The following is a 21,499-nucleotide window of genomic DNA, read 5'->3' on the forward strand; positions in this document are numbered from 1 at the left end:
TACTGCAGATGCTGGAAATCTGAAATAAAAACAGAAAACGCTGGAAATACTCAGCAGGTCAGGCAGCATCTGTGGAGAGAGAAGCAGACTTAACGTTTCAGGTCGATGACCTTTCATCAGATGAAAGAAAGGTCATTGACCTGAAGCGTTAACTCTGTTTCTCTCTGCACAGATGCTGCCTGACCTGCTGAATATTTCCAGCATTTTCATACTTTACACAGAGACTTGTTTTACCATGGAATGCTTTGGCACTGGGAATAATTGAGGCAGAGACCATTACATCCTTTAAGAGAAGAATAGATAAGTATTTGAAATAGTGAATGATTCAGGTCTATTGGGAGAGAGCAGGACAGTGGGATTGGTTTTGGATTGCTCTAGCAAAGCGCAATCACAGACATAAAAGGCCAAATGGCGGCCTCCTGTGCTGTAAACTTCTATAGTTCTATGGAGATGGTATATAAATGCAATTCCTTCCTTCCTTCCTTCCTCCCTCCCGCTTGTCATTAAGGCCCGTTCTGGTGAAAAAAACAGCGGTCGTCTTGCTTCCCATGGTTACCACGGCACCCGCCATTTTCGGCAGGTCGGCAGAACTGCCGTTGCCTGCGCTCGCAGCAAGTATTTTCATTAGCAGGACCGTTACGTCAATCGGCATGCAACGCCGAATTGACGCACACTCATCCATTTTGGAGCTTGCCGCTCCTCTTACCGACCTCTCCAAAGCATACCTGTGCGTGCAGCTGTTGACAGTGCGGAGAGGTGGGAGAAAGCGGCGGTGAGCTAGATCACGTACAGTAAACAGCTGCTGGGATAACTGTTAATCATAGCGAGCTCAGACTATGTAATTGGAGCGAAAACTGCTTCCAATGAGGTGCGCCAAATCTCCGCCCCTCCCCCCCAAATCAGTTAAACATTACAGGAGGTAAATACTTTTAAAATAAACTGTACTGGACTGCAGTTGTAATAATCTCCGGAAAAATCAAAGCTGCATTTCCTTAAATTTTATACATTGGGGTTTTCTAGTTTAGGAACTGATGATAAAATGGTATGCAAAGTTTGGAGCTGCAAGACGGTGCATCCCCCTCCCCATCTCCCTCCAGCACCATGGTGGAGCACAAACCTCCACACAGCAAACATCTGGGTGAAAGATCTGTGGACCTATGGCAGCCAGCGAAGATGGAAGTACCAAGCAGTCTGGCACCCATTTGTGGACCCAATACAAGACCCGGACAAATGCCCGCGAAAGTAAGAGGGGAGCCACCACGCACAATGCATCAACCCTACAGGCGCCATTAGTGGACTCAATAGCAAAACCCAGTAGCTGTCACCAAATGATCCAACACAGCACATTGCCTGAGAATGCCGCACCACTCCTTCAGACATGATCTTCGGCCTCCTGCTGAGGTTAGCGTCGGAAAGAGCGCGATGCACAACAGATTCTCTGCCCCGCTCATGTAAATTAGCAGGCAGCACCAAAATACCAGAGCCGACGGCACTCCTTTTGCAGGCGGCCATTAGCCTTGGCCCGCGTTGTTACCGGCAGATTTCCAGCCTACTCGAATTTCTAGGCCTTGATTCCTAAATCCCAGATCCTGCAGTCATGCCCCCATTAAACCATTGTTATGAGCATTATTTGAATATGGCGTCAATAATGCAGTCCCAACACAATGGTGACAGGACAGCTGTATGTTGAATGCCCGAGGGGCAAAGGCTGACCCTGTGGTATACTGTGAGGCCAGCTAATTTATATCATTTTTGTGCATGCCAGCACTCAGCACATGATGCATTTGGAGCTCTTGATGTAAGGCTGGAAATTGTGGGGGTGAAATTGGTCTTCGCCAATAGCGGAAAATATGTTAGAATTCCTCTTGTCCTCAGGGAGTTTGAGGGTGAGGAGGAGTTGCAGAAGAATGATCAGAGGTAGATCTGCCTGCCTTTGAGGCAGTCTATGTGGGCCTGCCATTACCTAAGAATGTGAATCTATAAACCCTGCCTGACCTATTTCAGCATGTCAGAAGAGATCTGTATTTGTCAACTAAGCTGGGGAATATACCATTTCCTCTAGTCTGACCTGCAAACTATGTCAAGACAGGAATGGCTCGACCTGTAATGGTAAAAGTGACCACAGCTTCGAACCTTTATGCAAAAGGGTCATTTAAAGTTTACCAGGGCAAAAGAGTTTCGGAAGAGAGTAGCTAAAATAAACGTTGGTCCCCTAGAGGATGAGTCTGGGGAATTAATAATGGGAAACAGGGAAATGGCGGAGACCTTGAACAAATATTTTGTATCGGTCTTCACGGTAGAAGACACTAAAAGCATCCCAATAATGGATAATCAAGGGGCTATTGGGGTGGGGGGGGACTTAAAACAATCACTATCACTAGAGAGAAAGTACTAGGCAAACTAATGGGACTAAAGGTGGACAAGTCCCCTCGAGCCGATGGCATGCATCCTAGAGTCTTAAAAGAGGTGGCTGCAGAGATAGTGGATGCATTGGTTGTAATCTACCAAAATTCCCTGGATTCCGGAGAAGTCCCAGCGGACTGGAAAACCGCAAATGTAACGGCCCTATTTAAGAAAGGAGGGAGACAGAAAGCAGGCAACTATCGACCAGTTAGCCTAACGTCTGTCATTGGGAAAATGCTGGAGTCCATCATTAAGGAAGCGATAGCAGGACATTTAGAAAATCATAATATAGTCAAGCAGAGTCAGCATGGTTTTATGAAAGGGAAATCATGTTTGACAAATTTGCTGGAGTTCTTTGAGGATGTAATGAGCAGGGTAGATAAAGGGGAACCAGTGGATGTTGTGTATTTGGATTTGCAGAAGGCATTCGATAAGGTGCCACATAAAAGGTTACTACACAAGATAAGAGCTTATGGGGTTGGGGGTAATATATTAGATAGCATGGATAGAGGATTGGCTAACTGACAGAAAACAGAGTCAGGATAAATGGGTAATTTTCAGGTTGGCAAACTGTAACTAGTGGAGTGCTGCAGGGATCAGTGCTCGGGCCTCAACTATTTACAATCTATATTAATGACTTGGATGAAGGGACTGAGTGTAATGTAGCCAAATTTGCTGATGATACAAAGATAGGTGGGAAAGCAAATTGTGTGGAGGACGCAAAGAATCTCCAAAGGGATATAGATAGGCTAAGTGAGTGGGCAAAAATCTGGCACGTGGAGTTTAATGTGAGAAAATGCAAGGTTATTCACTTTGGTAGGAAAAATAAAAAAGCAGATTATTATTTAAATGGAGAGAGATTACAAAATGCTGAGGTACAGAGGGATCTGGGGGTCCTTGTACATGAATCACAAAAAGTTAGCATACAGGTACAGCAAGTAATTAGGAAGGTAAATGGAATGTTGGCCTTTATTCCAAACGGAATGGAGTATAAAAGCAGAGAAGTCCTGTTACAACTGTACAGGGCGTTGGTGAGACCACACCTGCAGTACTGCGTACAGTTTTGGTCTCCTTAATTGAGGAAGGATATACTTGCATTGGAGGCAGTTCAGAGAAGGTTCACGAGGTTGATTCCGGAGATAAAGGGGTTGTCTTATGAAGAAAGGTTGAGCAAGTTGGGCCTATACTCATTGGAGTTTAGAAGAATGATAGGGGATCTTATTGAAACATATAGGCCTAGAAATTGAGTGGGCTTAGCGCCCATTTTGCGGCGCTAGAGGGCATTGCGCTGGACTTACAGCCGGTTTTGAAATTGACTAGGGCCCAACATCGGCGTTACACCGGTAGCGCTGCGCCGGCACCGATGACGCCATCGGTGTGCGCAGCGTCCCGGTTGCCGTGGTGACGGGCCCCAGCGCCGAAATTCAGTTGCGGCCGCCTCGCCCGTGGCAGCCGCAACTAAGACTCTGGCAACAGAGTCTTGCACGACTTTGCGCCGGCGCATAAAGGTGGAGCGGCGGCCGGCCGCTTTCCCGCCGGCCGCCTGCCCGCACCTCCCTCCCCGGACTCCCCCACCCCCCCCCCCGCGGAACAGATGCTTCTCGGCTGCGAGCCCGGCACTTCCCCGAGGTGCCGGGCTCATTTTTGTGGCGATTTAACCGGCCAGCGGGCGGGTGCAGGCAGCTCCTCCTTAACTGAAGGAGGAGGCCTGCACTTCCCGAGCCTGCCGCACCGCATCGGGCGCCGCAGCGCCGGAATAGCGCCGCAATGCGGCGCGTAGCGCCAGTTTTCAGGCGCAAACAGCCTTCAGTAGCGCCGGCAGCCGTTTGGGCGCGGCGCTACTGAATTTTTGGCGCGCAAAGCGCGACTTAGCACCGGCGCTAAATTTCCGGCGTTAAGCCCCGGCGCAGTGCAAACTCAATTTCTAGGCCATAAGATTCTGAAGGGGCTTGCAGTGAGGATGTTTCCCCTCATGGGGCATAATTTCAGAATAAGGGGGCACCCTTTTAAATAGGAAATGAGGAGGAATTTCTTCTCTCAGAGGGTGAATCTTTGGAATTCTCTTCCCCAGCGAGCTGTGGAGGCTGGGTCATTGAATATATTTAAGATGGAGATAGACAGATTTTTGAAAGGTAAGGGAGTCAAGGGTTATGGGGAGTGGGCAGGGAAGTGGAGTTGCGGCCAAGATCAGATCAGCCATGATTTATTGAATGGCGGAGCAGGCTCGAGAGACCTACTCCTGCTCCTACGTCTTGTGTTCTTATGTAAATGATTTTGTACCTTTTCTAATGGAAAGCCACCAGCACCAGAAAGCCCAGTACTTTTCAAGGTAGCTGGTTTGTCAATGGTGCAGGGTTTCATCGATGGAACTTGTGGTCACATGGCCAGCCGATTTCTGCTCCTCCTCTGGTACCACCACTTGTTTCTTCTCACCTGTGCACTGTGACTTACCAAGTGCTACCTCCTGAAGTTCACTAGTTGCACTTGTGCTGGTGCTTGCACACTATGGTGAGGAGGATGAAGGATGGGTTGAGGTGCTGTCTTCTTCTGGGCCATCGGCAATACTGACAGACTGCTCTTCAGCCTACAATCACAGAAAGGGGACAAATGTTAGAATACTAGATCAAAGAGATAACTACAAACACAGTTTCCTTTATTGATGGTACTCATGATGCTGATGGTACTGATAGTATTGATGATGCTAATCGTCGTGATGGTACTGATGATGCTGATGGTACTGATAGCATTGATGATGCTGATGTTGCTGATGGTACTGATAGTACTAATGATGCTGATAGAGTTGATGGTACTAATGATGCTGATAGAGTTGATGGTACTGATGATGCTGATGGAGTTGATGGTACTGATGATGCTGATGGAGTTGATGGTACTAATGATGCTGATGTTGTTGATGGTACTGATGATGCTGACAGTGGTGATGGTACTGATGATGCTGATGGAGTTGATGGTACTAATGTTGCTGATGTTGTTGATAGTACTGATGATGCTGATGGAGTTGATGGTACTAATGATGCTGATGTTGTTGATGGTACTGATGATGCTGACAGTGGTGATGGTACTGATGATGCTGATGGAGTTGATGGTACTGATGATGCTGATGTTGTTGATGGTACTGATGATGCTGATGTTGTTGATAGTACTGATGATGCTGATGGAGTTGATGGTACTAATGATGCTGATGTTGTTGATAGTACTGATGATGCTGATGGAGTTGATGGTACTGATGATGCTGATGTTGTTGATGGTACTAATGATGCTGACAGTGGTGATAGTACTGATGATGCTGATGGAGTTGATGGTACTAATGATGCTGATGTTGTTGATGGTACTGATGATGCTGATGGAGTTGATGGTACTGATGATGCTGATGGAGTTGATGGTACTAATGATGCTGATAGTACTGATTGTAGTATTAGTGCTGATGTGCTTATACGCTAGAAATGCTGATGGCGCTAATAGCACGGATAGTACTGAAGGTGCCGATATTGCTGATAGTACTGATGATGCTGATCTGGCTGATGGTACCAATAGTGCTGTTAGTGCCAATGGTGTTATTGGTACTGATGGTAATAATGATGCGGATGCTGGCAATGATGCTAATGATAATAATTGTGTGGATGGTATTGATGGTGCTAATGGTACTGATGGTAATAATGATGCTAATTGATGGTGCTAATGCTGCTGATGATGCTGATCTTAACTCAGACTTAAGTTTTATGATTTTAAACATTTATTAAGGTGGAATCCTGAACACCGCCTGACTCCAGATGAAGCAATGGAACATAAATGGATTCAGGAATCCAGAGCACAGAAATCTCGTCTTAGAATGAAAATGATGCCTGTGACTGAAAGTAACGGTAAACACATTTGCAAAAAAACACAGCTTCTAAAGACAGGTAATAAGAATATAAAAGATGTCAGGGATAGGAAAACTAATCAAAACTAATCCTTCCAGTACGTTAACTCTTGACACCTTTGTTTTGAATTAGCACCCCCGCCCCCCAGGTTGGAGATTTGGCTGGCAGAAGCCCATTTCAGGAATTCAGATGCAGATATCAGCAGCCTCCACCCCCACCCACAGGATTTCCCATTCATTAATTTTAACGGACAGAAAATTCTGCGGGACCTACTGACTTTTGCACCTGAATTCCTGTCTGGACTCCTTTATCGAGGCTCTACATTGGGACATCTAGTTCGTAAAATATACCTTCTAATTGTACTTTTCCTCTAGTACCTTGCTTGGTAGATTATTCAAACATTTATCACTCTTTGATAAAGATGTTTTTCCTGATACCTATTATAATTTTGCTCTTCACTAATTATATCCTTTGAGCCTACTTTCTTGGCATATATTGACCTAACCTTCTTTCTGGACTATGTTGGGACGATTCTCCTAGAGGGCCATGGAAATGAGTGCAACACATGGGCCTCACACAAAAATAGCGCTACACCCCACATCAGTACACTGTGTCCAGATTTTGTCTTGGGCGTCATTTGCATTTCCTGGGTGTTACGTGGGTGGTGGGCACCAATGCCTCCTATTGGTTTCAGTGATGATAGCCCAGGAAATAAAAGCAGAGCTGCAGGCCTTAAAGAGCTGTGCACATGTATACAGGTAGTTGGGTGTTGGGATCTTGGGAGAACCTGAGGATGAAACAGTGAACCCTGAGGCTGGGTAAACATTTTTGAAGCCAGGTAAACATTCTTCAAACCCACAAATTGCAAGGCAACATTCTGGAGTGTTTCTGTGAACTAATTTGTGCCAAAAGATCATTTTACAATTGACGGTGCCAAGAAGGAAGAAATGGGAAAATCAGTGTCAAATCGTTTAGAATGCCAGTAAAGAGGGTAGGTCACAAAAGGGACCCTGCTTTGATAATGAGACCATTGAGCAACTGCAGCACGAAATGGAGGAAAGGAGGGATATAAATGTAAAATTTCCCTGCAGGAGAAGGAGGCATTTAACAGAGACTCACTGGAGGAGGACCTGCTGAAGTGACCCCATTTGAAGAATGGGCAGTAGAGCTCCAGCAAAACAACTTGAGCGCGGTAGCAGGAGATGGGAAACAGGTGGGCAAGCCCCCACTGAGGGTTCATTGTTCTCTTTACTTCCTTCCTTACCATTCCTGGTCCATGTGTCTGAAAATGTCACGACCTTTCTGTGCAGATGACAGTCATGATGCAAGCCCATGAGTACACATGAACATAACTATTAATGTGACAGGAGATTCTGTGGAGGTTGCACCAGGAGTCTTGAGGCATTGAGGCTGTACTTTCTTATCTTTGGATGTGTGTCGTTTCCCCTTTAAGAGGAAAGTAGAGTGAATGAAGGTGCTCTGCGTGCCATCATATGGAATGCAACCCAAATTTCAGAAAGCATTACTTAATAGGGATGAGGTGCCACTCGTTGCCAAGGTCACCTCCTTCCATGGGCATGGCTCTTGCCCTTCATGGGCCTCCTTCTCTTGGGGCCTAAACGTTTGGCCTTCTTTACTGGATTACAGGCAATAACATGTCAGCTGAAGAGTCTTTAAAATCATGGGCTTATGAAAAAGCATCAGCCTCAGACATTGCAGTGAGCCACATGGTTACATATATAAAATAGCTGCCATGACCCCTTCTGCTGATGCACCAGCATAGGCAGACAGTCTATAGAGGGCACAAATAGCACCTGGAGCTGTCCATGAATGTTTAATGAAGGTTCATTGAGGAAATTTGGGTAGGTTATCGATGATATAACATGGGGAGGTTTAAGAACAGTTCTACTGCATTTCTTATGGTAAATCCACCGATGAAGAAAATTCAGCCCAAGGTCATTATTTTCATCTTCAGATCTAAATGGTTTAGAACAGGTGAAAATCCCACTGAGGAGATCAGGGCCTGCATTTTCCTTCGCAGTAAGTGCCCGATTTCGGGCAGTATAGTGGCAATACAGCAGGGGAAATGGGGCTGGGAGGCCTACCACTGAATCCACATTTAGGAAGGACAGACAAAAAGGAGGTGGCATAGCGCTGATAATAAGGGATGAGATCGGTACGGTAGAGATTAAAGATCTTGGCTTGGCAGATCGTGATGTAGAACTGGAATCAGTTTGGGTGGAGCTAAGAAACAGCAAAGGGCGGAAAACATTGCTGGGAGTTGTATATAGGCCACCAAACCTTAGTGGTAATGTAGGGCACAGTATCAATCAAGAAATTAGAAGTGCATGTAACAAGGGCAATACGGTAATCATGGAGGACTTTAATCTACATATTGACTGGGCAAATCAAATTACCACTAATAGTGTGGAGGACGAATTCTTGGAATGCATGCGAGATGGTTTCCTGGATCAGTATGTGGAGGAACCAACCAGGGAACAGGCTATTCTGGATCTGGTATTGTGTAATGAGAAAGGGCTAATCAATAATCTTGTGGTAAAGGGGCCTTTAGGAACAAGTGACCATAATATGATTGAATTTTGCATTAAGTTTGAGAGTGATGTAGTCCAATCTGAAACTAAGGTCTTCAATCTAAACAGAGGAAACTACAAGGGTATGAGGGACAAGTTGGCCATAGTAGATTGGGAGACTACACTGAAAGGTATGAAAGTGGACATACAATGGCTAACATTCAAGGAAATAATGCATAATTTGCAACAAACATATATTCCTCTAGGGCATAAAACCCCAAAAGGAAAAGTGATCCAACCATGGCTAACAAAAGAAATTAAAGCTAGTATTAAGTCAAAGGAGGAAGCTTATAAAGTTGCCAGAAAAAGCGGTCAACCTGAGGATTGGGATCTTTTTAGAAATCAGCAAAGGGGGACCAAGAAATTGATAAAGGGAAAATGGAATATGAGCACAAACTAGTGAAAAATATAAAAACGGATTGTAAAAGCTTCTATAGGTATGTAAAAAGGAAAAGACTGGTGAAGGTAAATGTAGGTCCTTTATAGTCAGAGACGGAAGAATTTATAATGGGGAATGAAGAAATGGCAGAGAAATTAAATAAATACTTTGGGGTCGATTTTCCTGGAGCCGTCAGGCGGGGTTTCAGGCGTGTGGGGGGGGGAAATCGCAAAAATAGGGGGTCGCGACCCCCCCCCCCCACATCCTGATTCCCTGCCCCGTCCGACGTTCACCCCGGCGTTTCAATCCGACCTGAATCAGTCCCGCCTGCAACTGGTGGGACTGGACGTCGGGAGCCTAATCACCAATAATTGGCATCTTTAATGCCATTTTAAAGTGCCCTTGCTATTTTCAGCCTTTTCCCACGCTAAACACGCCTGGTGAGAACACCGCTGATAAAACCTGGCGTGAACAATGTCGGCTTGCTTACTTTCAGCTGCAGGTCAATCAGGAAAGAAGAGATTTAATCAGACAGCATTTGTAGGTTGCAGGACCTTGTTGTTTCAGGCTTGAGGCAACTTGTTCAAGGCTTAGGCACAGCTGTGGAAGGTTGGAGCCTCACACACTTCTCCAGTGTGAGTTCCTGGGAAGCCCCTCTCACCACCCTCACTTAGCGCTTCCTCATCTGAGGCACCTACCAGAAGCATGGGAGGCCTTTTTTTCCTTCCCCTCTTGGCATTAGAGGACCTCCAGCCCCAATCGCGAAATGACACACGCCACAACTGCAGAAGTTGCCATCTGAAATTTTATTTACAATAACCAACTGATGGCATTTTAAAAATAAACACATTTCACCCAAGTGACTACCCTTGTGATTAGTGGTGCTTTATTTTTCTCTTACATGTGCTCCTACGTAGTGGTTCCCCTGTGGCTTCAGCAGATGTGGAGGCCCCTTGCTCACTTTCCTGCTGCTCCTGTCTCGACACCTTTGGCGGGCGTCCTCTGGGGTGACGAGCCTGTGAGGGCTTGCCAGCAGTCTGCTGCTCCTGTGGCTGTGCAGGGGTTGAGACCTCTATCTCCGTTGGGTGTGGACTCCGGCGGGGCTCTGACCGAGGGCTCTGCAGTGGCGTGGAAGTGTGAGCGCTTGGAGAGGAGCCCCCACTTCCTTGAGGTCTGCCACCAACTTCCCTCTCATGGGTCAGGTCCCCCTCAGTGCCTGCAAGTGGCTTGAGAGTAGCTTGCTGCACATCAGGGGGGCCATGGGGACCCGTTTCTACAATGGCAGTCCTACTCAGAGGGCCTGCCATGAAGGTCTGGTTTCTCTGCTCAATAGCTGACCATCGCTCCTCCAGAGATGTCAGTCTATTCTGAAGACTCACCATGTTTTCAACACTTTGGCGACTTAGCTCCTCCATGGCCGTAGCCATCCTCTCCTCTACTGTAGCCATCCTTTCCGCGGAGGTTGCCATCCTTTCCGTGGTGATGTGTTCATGCACCAATGACTCCACAAAGGCTCTGCTCATGTTCACTATGGACTCCCCCATTCGCTCCACACTCGCAGCGACCCTGGAGACAAAACCTGCCAGAGACTCCTGCATCTGTGCATGGAGATCCATCACCTCTTCTCTTGCGGATGGACCCAGAGGCAGAGGGTCGACATGCAGCAGAGCTGAGCTGGCAGAGTCTGCGCCCTCCAACAAGGACCCTCCACTGCTGTCCCTGTCTCCACCTTCTGCTGATGCTCACTTGTGAGCTGTGATACACCAGGTGACAACACTACTCTATCTCGCGAAGGTCCCACCGAGGTGAGTGTCTGCGCTGGTGCTGGGTGCGCTGAATTCTGCTGACGCTGCGCCCTCAGAGGTGGGAGCTTCCTCTGAGGTGTTTGGCTGCTCAGCCTCTTCCTCCTCCGCAGTGGGGATGGGGGCTTCGGATGGTCCTGTGGGGGAGTAAAGGAAAGAGTTAGAGATGTGATGCCAAGGTTACATGCACATTGGATTTTGCAGATGTTCATAAGTCCAAATGATGTAGCTTCAGAATCATAACAGCGACTCATGCTATATCAATGAGAGAGATGGAAAACTATTCTGTCACCAGCTTGCGGGCCTGCCCCGTCTCTCCTTCCCCAGCTTCCGCAGCCACATCAGCCCCGACAATTTCCAGGACTCCTTCCTCCCAGGGGGTCAGGTGTGCTATTGAAGATGGGCCTCCTCCAGTCCTGGCTCGCTCTCTGTTGTTGTGAGCTCTCTTTTCCTGCAATGAGGGAGACAAGTGGAGTTTGAGTGAGAATGAAGGAGTGAGTGTAGAGATTGCATAGCATAAATACTTAGAGGGAGACAAAGATGGTGTGAGGCTGCAAGAACAAGGGCCCTCCCTGTGGTCAGTTGTGCTCAAAGCATCAGAGTGAGAGGGAGTGTGAGGGCTGCATGGTGGAATAGTTATGTGAACGTGAGCATAGAGAGAGGGAATGGGTAAGGGTGCATGGATGTGACTGTGAAGTGGGATGTGGAGGAAGAGAGTGCTAAAGCTGAGTGCTGGTGGGGAAAGGCAATGGGGATCAGTTTGAAGGTGATGGAAACTTCATACTTACTTTTCCTGTACGGTGAAGGTCATGGAATCGCTTCCGACACTGTATCCAGGTTCTTCTGGTGACTCCCAGCGAGTTGACATCTGCTGCCACCTGCATCCATGCAGCCTTGGTCTCAGTGGGAGGCCTCTTCCTCCCTGACCTAGGGAAGAGGACCTCCCTGTGGGCCCTCACCCCATCCAATAATGCCTGCAGTGAAGCCTCGTCGAATTTGCTGCCAGCTCGGGGTCTGGCACTGGCCACAGCTGCTGTAGGCTCCTCTGCCATCCTGTGTAGTTCGTATGGAAATCTGCAGAGGTTGCAAAGCTTGCTATAGACTTTAAAAGCACCACGAATGATGACATCATATTGTGGGGCTTTCTGACTGGAAATAGTCAATTAGCAAGGGTTCCCACACGCTGGAAATGAATTGGCCAATTAAGGGAAAATTGCATCAATCTGGCAGACCCACTTACATTCGTGTGGGAACCCCGACATTCGGGGAACCCGACAATTCCCCGCACCTGCAGGAAAATCGACCACTTTGTTTCTATCTTCATGGAGGAAGACACTAAAAACCTCCCAGAAATACAAGAAAGCCAAGGGTGTGGTGAGAATGAGGAACTTAAAGAAATTATTATTAGTAAAAAACAGTACTAGCAAAATTAATTGGACTAAAAGTTGATAAGTTCCAAGGACCGGATGACCTACATCCTAGGGTTTTGAAAGAGGTGGTCATTGGGATAGAGGACGCATTGGTTGTCATCTTCCAAAATTCTATAGATTCTGGAACGGTTCCTGTAGATTGGAGGATAGCAAATGTAACCCTGCTATTTAAGAAAGGAGGGAGAGCGAAAACGGGGAACTACAGACTTGTTAGCCTCACATCGGTAGTTGGGAAAATGCTGGAATCTATTATAAAGGATGCAATAACTGGGCACTTAGAAATTAATAGTAAGATTGGGCAGAGTCAACATGGATTTATGAAAGGGAAATCCTGTTTAACAAACCTATTGGAGTTCTTTGAGGATTTAACTAGTGGAGTAGACAAAGGGGAACCAGTAGATGTGGTGTGTTTGGATTTTCAGAAGGCCTTCGATAAGGTCCCACACAAGAGGTTGGTGAACAAAATTAGGGCACATGGAATTGGGGGTAATATACTAGCATGGATTGAGAATTGGTTAACAGACAGAAAACAAAGAGTAGGGATAAATGGATCTTTTTCAGGATGGCAGGCTGTGACTAGTGGGGTACCGCAAGGATCGGTGCTTGGGCCCCAGCTATTCACAATCTATATCAATGATTTGGATGAGGAGACTAAATGCAACATTTCCAAATTTGCTGATGATACAAAGCTAGGTGGCAGTGGCAGTTGTGAAGAGGATGTGAAGAGGCTTCAAGGGGATCTCGACAGGCTCAGTGAGTGGGCAAGAACATGACAGATGGAATATAATGTGGATAAATGTGAAGTTATCCACTTTGGTAGGAAAAACAGAAAGGCAGAGTATTTCCTAAATGGTGAAAGATTGGGGAATGCAGATGCTCAAAGAAACCTGGGTGTCCTTGTACATGAGTCACTGAAAGTGAATGTGCAGGTGCAGCAAGCCATTAGGAAGGCAAATGGTATGCTGGCCTTCATTACAAGAGGATTTGAGTACAGCAGTAAAGAAGTCTTACTCCAATTATATAGGGCCTTAGTGAAATCACACCTGGAGTACTGTGTACAATTTTGGTCTCCTTACCTAAGGAAGGATATATTTGCCATAGAGGGAGCGCAACGAAGGTTCACGAGATTGATTCCTGGGATGGCGGGACTGTCGTATGAGAAGAGATTGAGAAAACTAGGCCTGTATTCTCTTGAATTCAGAAAAATGAGAGGAGATCTCATTGAAGCATACAAAATTATTACAGGGCTTGATAGGATGGATGCTGGGAGAATGTTTCCTTCGGCTGGGGAGTCTAGAACCAGGGGCCAGAGCCTCAGGATAAAGGGTGGGCCATTCAGGACTGAGATGAGAAGAAATTTATTCACACAGAGGCTGGTGAATCTTTGGAATTCTGTACCCCAGAGGGCTGTGGCGGCTCAGTCATTTGGGTATATTCAAAACAGAAGTTGACAGATTTCTGACTAGTAAGGGCATCAAGGGGTATGGCAATAGGGCCAATGAATGGAGTTGAGGCAGAAGATCAGCCATGATCTCATTGAATGGCGGAGCAGGCTCGAAGGGCCGAAAGGCCTACTCGTGCTCCTATTTCTTATGTTCTTATGTTCCTGTCCCTAAATTGGGCCTTAAATATTTTTCTTCCCCACCCTGCAAATATCCTGGCTGCCCGCACTTTGCCTGCCCTGCTGCATTTAAATGATGGCAAGGGAGTAGGGTTATGAAAACTATCCAATTTCCTGCCTTCCCACTGCAGTAACACCGACTCACAGTAAGATCAGACGAGGGGTGGTGATACTCAGTCTGCAGTGGCAAGAAGATTGCCAAAGGCAGCGAAAGAGGGAGAGGACCAGGTTTTGGCCACTTCTCCCTCTTATCCCCCCTTCCATTACTGGCAACTTGGATATGGGTTCATGCCCCCTTTAACTATATCTGAGTGCCTCCCTACAGCACCAAAAGATTTTCCAAGTTTGCAGCATCAGTCTCTGTGGAGCAGAGATAATACTGGGAGCCCAATCTGAAATTATAATGAGAAACTCGTTCAGAAAATCAGACCCCTCCAAAGACATAAAAATAGTTAATAGTAGTTAATAGTTAATAGCAAGTTGTGCCCATTGCGTGGACACAAGGAACAGCCAAGTTTCATCCATATCCTTTTCTTTCCTACCTTTTGCTTTCTTTTTCTCTCTTTCACCTTTTTCTCTTTCTCTCTTCATAGTATGAAAATTATGGGCACATTCAGCTGTGAGATCATGATCCTGATGTGCAAGGGCAGGAGAATACTATATTTTAACTGAGATATCTGAATGTGGGCATGTTCGTAGGCCTATGATTAGTGAATGCGGTAGGCCTGTACAGTACGATAGCAAAATACTGTAGATGCTGGAAATCCGAAATAACAACAGAAAATGCTGGAAAAACTCAGCAGGCCAGGCAACATCTGTGGAGAGAAAATAGAGTCAACGTCTTGACAAAGGGTTTGACCCGAAACGTTGACTCTATTTTCTCTCCACGGATGTTGCCTGGCCTGCTGAGTTTTTCCAGCATTTTCTGTTGTTAGGCCTGTACAGTAGCTTTATACATGAGATTTGCAAATGTGGGAGAGTTGGTATGTCTGTGATTAACATATGTTGAAGTGTTGTTAGGCCTATACAATAATAATTTACCCGAAATTCCCAAATATAGGAGTTTTGGTAGGCCTGAGATTCCCGAAGGCAGAAGCATTTGTAGGCCTGAGATTCCCGATTGTAATGATGTGGGTAGGTCTGTACAATAGCACCATACCTGAAAATTAAAATGTAATTCCTGAATGCAGGAATGTTCATAGCCCTGTGATTAGCAAATGCAGAAGCATTGGTTGAGAATGGTAAATCTGAACAAAAGGAGTGTGAGTACTTCTGTACAGTAGCATCATACCTGAGATTCTCAAATATGAGAATATTGGTAGACATGTGGTTCCCAAATGTGGGAGAGGGAATGTAGCCCTGTGTTTAGTGAATGCAGGAGTATTAGTAGGCCTGTACACTAGCTTTATACAGTACCTGAGATTCCTAAATACAGTTTTGTTGGTAGGCCTGTACATTAGCACTATATCTCAGATTCCCAAACCAGGAGTATTGGTTGACCTGTACAACAGCCTTAAACCTGAAATTCCCAGCCTCGCATACACTTCTCCAATTTTTCAGAAGACGGCAGGAAAAACATTTAGTCAGATGAGGCCAATACGATCATTAAGCTGCTTTACTTTATAGGCAGCAAGTGAACATACAGAGTGTAGTGTATGTACCTTTAAGGGGAGAACTACTTTTTACAGCTCCTGTATACTGTAGTACTGGCAGTGACCACACCTGTATATAAACCCTGAGTAGGGATCTGTACTTTAGTTTTAGAGTAACCTGCATCCAGTAAACACCTGTTAATTGTTCCTCTGCAGTCTCTGTCGATTTATTGAAGAATACCATACATCAACATTCACGGATTCAACACAGAGTAGCAATCACAGTAAATGCCACTTACTTCACTCAGCCTCACTTCTCTGCTCGAAAAATAATGACCACACGCCCTGTCCCTTTAATGGGCTAACACTTGCTTTTGGCTTTAACTTTCCTTCTAGACAATTACAGAAATGGACCTCCTGCATTTTATCTTCCAGACCTGAAGCTTGCAGTCCCCTGTTTAAAAACCTGACTGACTGCCCGTGTGTTCCTTTGTCTTTTTCATTGCATCCCCAGCCAGGGGGTGGGTTGTTACTCTGACTTCCTCCCTTTCTTGTGATTCTCCAGTCATTTTGGGACAGTTGTAAAGAATGGCATCAAGTGAAGGAATGGACAGTGGAATGTATTGCCAAATGGTTTGTCACATGGTTTAGTATGAGCATGCTCAGTTCGCTCTGGCCTAGTAAACTAGCTCCTGGACTAGCAACTCATTCTGTCTCTGCCCTTCCATGATCCCTAAAAATGGCTTTGGGATCCCATTCTTGTCACCAAAAATGTAATATATGTGGGTAGAACAAATGAAGGACAGAGACAGAATGAGTTGCTAGTCCAGGAGCTAGTTTACTAGGCCAGAGAAAACTGAGCATGCTCATACTAAACCATGTGACAAACCATGTGATAATACATTACAGACAGGAGCACCCAAAGAAGGGAGCAAGGCATTTGAAGAAGGCAGAAAAGAAGAGCACAAAATTTTAATGAGGCTGACCTACAGACATTCCTGGATGAATTACAGCAAAAGAGAGAAAAATCACTGAATGCCCATGGGAGGAAACCCCAGAAAAGTGTGGAGTGAGGTGGCAGTGGCACTGGCTGCAATCAAGGTAACAGACGGTCTACTCTCCCTTTTTTCCCTTGGGCATTAATACACTGTTCACTTTCTAAAATAAATAGCCGTACAAATCACTCTTCACACTGCACTGTGGTCAAGGGATTCCCTGACTCTGTATCTTACAGTATGTGTTTCCATTTCTCTTAACAGGAATTAGTTGCATGCAGAAGTTGTAAAGCCATTCAGAAAGCTCGCCCTATACAAGGAGCAAGACATAGAGCTGATGGGAAGGCACTCTGCTCAAGCAGTGGGAGATGGCAAACTTGTCATAACAGTGTAGGCTGCAGGTTAGTGGGTGCACAGCTAAACAGATGCCATGACAGCCCTGTGAAGGAGCACACAGGCAGAAACGTCTACATCCTTTTCTGTCTCCTTCGTCCCAAAGGGGTCATGTTCATCCATTCTTAGCTTATGCCCTCCTTTAGTGCAGATCCATCACAGCAACAGGGGCAGAGGATAAGAAAGATGGGGAACATGATGATGAGGAGGAGGAGCAGCAGGGAAGAAATTTCTTCCTCATTGATTATGATGATGACAATGATGATAAGGGAGAGGATGATGAGGACCAGACCACACAAGAAGCCCAGGAGCAAGATCCTGCCCCATGTTACATTGCCCCAACCCTATCAATCTCACCCCCTGCATCAATCACCTGCTTTCTTACTCCCACGCAGCAGCTCAGATACTATCACCCGGGAAGCATTAGATGCTACAAGTGAGGATGTGGCACCAGGTGTTTAACAGAACACAAGGGAGCTTGAGGAGTGGGGGCTGGATGAGTTTTCCACCTTCCCAGCAAAGACAGAGGAGAAGACTACCCATGGTTTTGTAATCATGGGATCCAGAACTCATGACTACTCACCTAAAAAGAAGGATATTTGAGGAACATCACATCTACATGCAGGTTCTGAGGTCATGTGCGGCACCTGACAGCTGTGACATTATTTGTGGGAGCATCAGGAAAGATTTTTCTTCATTGCAGGCATCAATGAAGCATGTGGTAGTTTCATTTAAATCTGTGGCAGCCCCCTCACCTAAGAAGAAAAAACAAAGAAGCAGGCTGGGACCAGTCAGTGACTGTCTCCACAGAAGCACAGACTGCCTTCCTGGTGGCAGTAGGGGATAGAAAAGAGAGCACCCTGCTTTCTGACCCTGGGGGCTGGGATGCAAGCTGCTATCTCTCAGGCTTTCATGATCTGATAGCTGCCATTAGACCAGTATTCCCCGCTGATCAGTGGACAAACAGATCCAGGTCCAGTTCAGTGGTGTCAGCTGAATGGGGCTGCTGTTTCTCAGGACAACGTCACATGTCAGACATCTGGCCTTCTCTCTCAAAGCACCACACAAGTGGTACATAGAAATTAACACCAGACACAAGTTGCAGAGATGCAGCCATTAGTGGTTCCCTCTCAAGACCAAGCTTGCCTTGGAGGCAATTCAGAGACGATTCACTAGGTTAATTCCAGAGATGAGGGGGTTGATATGATGAAATGTGAGCAGGCTGGGCCTATACTCATTAGAATTTAGAAGAATGAGAGGTGATCTTATTGAAACATATAAGATACTGAGGGGGCTCTACAAGGTAGATGCAAAGAGGATGTTTCCCCTCGTGGGGAAATCTAGAACGCGGGGGCATAGTTTTAGAATAAAGGGTCGCCCTTTTAGAACTGAGATGAGGAGGAATTTCTTCTCTCAGAGGGTCATAAATCTGTGGAATTCTCTGCTCCAGAGAGCCGTGGAGGCTGGGTCATTAAATACATTTAAGGTGGAGATAGACAAATTTTTGCAAGATAAGGGAGTGAAGGGTTATGGGGAGCGGGCAGGGAAGTGGCTTTGAGGCCAAGATCAGCCATGATCTTATTGAATGGCGGAGCAGGCTCGAGGGGCCAAGTGGACTATTCCTGCTCCTATTTCTTATGTTCTTATGAGGCTCTCTGGACAGGTAGTGGTGGAAAGGAGATTGATTACCTTTGAAGAAATTTGGACCATTTATGTAGATGGGCTGAGAAGTGGCAAGTCCATTTTAATGTGGATGAAAACACTTTTACTGTGTTGGTAAGTATAATTTTCAGAAGAAATAAAGATTCACCAATCCCACAGCTCCCCAATGGGATTGTGACATTTGTGAATTATCCCAATGAAACTAGCAGCTATTAAGTGATATTTACAATTCATAAATTTTGGTAATACATATAGAAACAAGTAACAGTAAACATATATATAACATGGACCGGTCCTATTTAAGTAGACCAGTGGACTTGTGAGGTTAGGAGAAGCCACCTCTTATCGAAAATTAAGGAGTGATCTAGAGATGTTTAAGATAATTAATGGAGTTGATAGGTTGGATAGAGAGAAACTATTTCCTCTGGTGGGGGAGTCCAAAACAAGGGAGCATAACCTTAAAATATGAGCTTGGTCGTTCAGAGATGATGTCAGGAAGCACTTCCTCACACAAAGGGAAGTGGAATCTGGAACTCTCTCCCCCAAAAAGCTGTTGAGGCTAATTGAAAATGTCAAAACTGGGTTTGATAGATTTTTGTTAGGCAAGGGTATTAAGGGTTACAGAACCAAGGCGGATAGATGGAGTTGAGATACAGATCAGCCATGATCTAATTGAATGGCGGAACAGGCTCGAGGGGCTGAGTGGCCTACTCCTGTTCCTAAGTTCCTAACCCAACTCCACCAGATTACAATCAAGTGTCTCCCCATAACATAGAAGGGTTCTATTTTGTGTAGTCCATTATAAGCATGGAGTCAGGCAAGCTTGGCCCCACAGAGACCATGAAAAGGGCCCTATTTTATGAGAGCACATAACATTAAAGGCTCCCCACTGGGGGAGGCTGAAAAGCAAGAGGATTTGGGACTGATCACTGGGCATACCCTGAAAATCAGGCATGTTGGCTACCGGGGTCCATCTGGATGGCACTGTGTTGTGTCCCACTCAATAATGTGCTAGTGATGTGGTAATTATTTAGTGATATTAATATATATTTAGTGCTCCCAAAAAATAAACTTTTACTCTGTTGGTAAGTACAGTTTCCAGAAGAAGTAAAGAGTCAATTCACCAATCCCACACTGGTTGGATTGTGGGAGTGTGACATTGGTGAATTTACCCTATAATGTGTAAATCATGAAGCCATCAGCTATTCAGTGATATTTCCAATTTACAAATTTTGAACGAAAAGGAACTTTAAAAATATTGGGGTAGATTTTCGTCTTCAATGCCTGGTTAGTAATCTGGCGGAATGGATTGCCCGTCCATTATAGAAATTGGCCAATTTTCATTCCATTAATTTCAATAGAATGAAAGCAGGCTGGTTCTACAATGGGTGGGCAGGCGATCCACTCACCAGCTGAAAGTTTACCCCATTGTGTGGATTAGAGATGAACTGTGATTTTTAATCACACTGAAGTTCAATTATTACAGTCAACATATGATTCAAATTGTTTGCCAATTTTTCATATTGCACTTCATATTTTACAACAGAAAAGATCTGTCATGAAACAGACGATAGGCACCAGATTCATGTCAAGGCAGTAGAAGAAGAGACCGCACTCACTGTACGTCTGAGACCTCTCGGGGCTTCTGCAGAAGAAGATATAACAGAAAAAGCAAAAGACAGATGTGAAGCACTTGCTGAAAAAGAACTGGAAGACAAATCATTGAAAAATATACAGCAAGCTGTCCAATCAGAATCACCTAAAGAAATAAAGTGTCAGGAGCACACATAGTTCCTGCCACCTGTTGTGTAGGTCATGCTTGTGGTCCTGTTAGATCTCACTAAATTTAGTTCCTCCAGTAAGGCTGCTGCTTCATCAGAGAAAACTACAATATAGAAAAGTCATTTTATTTTTAATGTTATCTATGATGGAGATTGCAGTAAATTCAATGTGCCATTTGGGGCATTACAGGGAAAGTGCAAATGGCTGCAGGCTGTCCATGTGAGATATCAATTTGGTGTATTTATGCAATAGCTTCTATCTTCTAAACATGATCTCTTCACCCACTAATTTATAATAATAATAATATCAAAATATCAATATATTTTCAAAGACAATGATGCAAGCAATAAAAGAATCTCAAATATCACCTCTTAAATCTTTAAATGCTTTCTTTGTTTGCAATCACGTTTTTGTAACTAAAATGTTACACTATAAACAAATTTATCAAATTGATTAAAACTTTACATTCTCTCTGAGGCTTTGGAACAAAACCTGAAAATATAGGGGCGATCCCGGCAATTAGGCTGGGGTCATGTTTGCCAGTGATCTCTGCTACTGACCCCACTGGAGTATGCAGGGTTAGTGGGAGGTCACCTAATCTGCGTATGGGTAGCAGGCGCCCACACCTGTGTGTCCTGGGATGCTGCAAAATGCAGAAAGCAGCATGCAGTACCCCGTCAGTCCCCTTATATGTGCCCCCAAGATGATCCCCACAAACACCAGGGAGGAGACCACCGTGCTTCTTTTCTTTAGGCGTACTGGCCTCAGAAGATACCTTTACCGTTTGCAAGGCTGAGGTTGTGGGCGCTTGCAATTTAGCCCCTGCTCTATGTCATTGGCCTTGTTAGGGGTGGGTAGGGCTCTGCCCCATACAAGGCCAAATGGGAACTCTAACTTTAGGTTGGGAGTTCACCAGAAGGGCTAACAATTTTTACCCGCAGAACTTTTAGCACAGTAGGAGATCACTCACC

The 21,499-nt window shown here is 45.4% G+C and overlaps 1 protein-coding gene across 1 annotated transcript in view; it reads left to right on the forward strand.

Annotated features, from left to right (window-relative positions):
* Window positions 1–20,895, forward strand: part of dyrk4 (dual-specificity tyrosine-(Y)-phosphorylation regulated kinase 4) — a 190,957-nt gene extending 170,062 nt beyond the window's left edge. Inside the window, exons 13-14 of the mRNA XM_086010256.1 lie at window positions 6,163–6,320; window positions 20,293–20,895. Of these exons, the coding sequence (XP_085866382.1) occupies window positions 6,163–6,320; window positions 20,293–20,537 (403 nt within the window). The 3' untranslated portion in view covers window positions 20,538–20,895. The remainder of the gene's footprint in view (window positions 1–6,162; window positions 6,321–20,292) is intronic.
* The last annotated feature ends 604 nt before the right edge of the window (window positions 20,896–21,499 follow it).

The sequence above is a fragment of the Somniosus microcephalus genome, chromosome 17 (genome assembly GCF_052327205.1).
Source record: "Somniosus microcephalus isolate GS21.2 chromosome 17, FLI_Smic_1.0, whole genome shotgun sequence".
NCBI classification, from domain to species: Eukaryota; Metazoa; Chordata; class Chondrichthyes; order Squaliformes; family Somniosidae; genus Somniosus; species Somniosus microcephalus.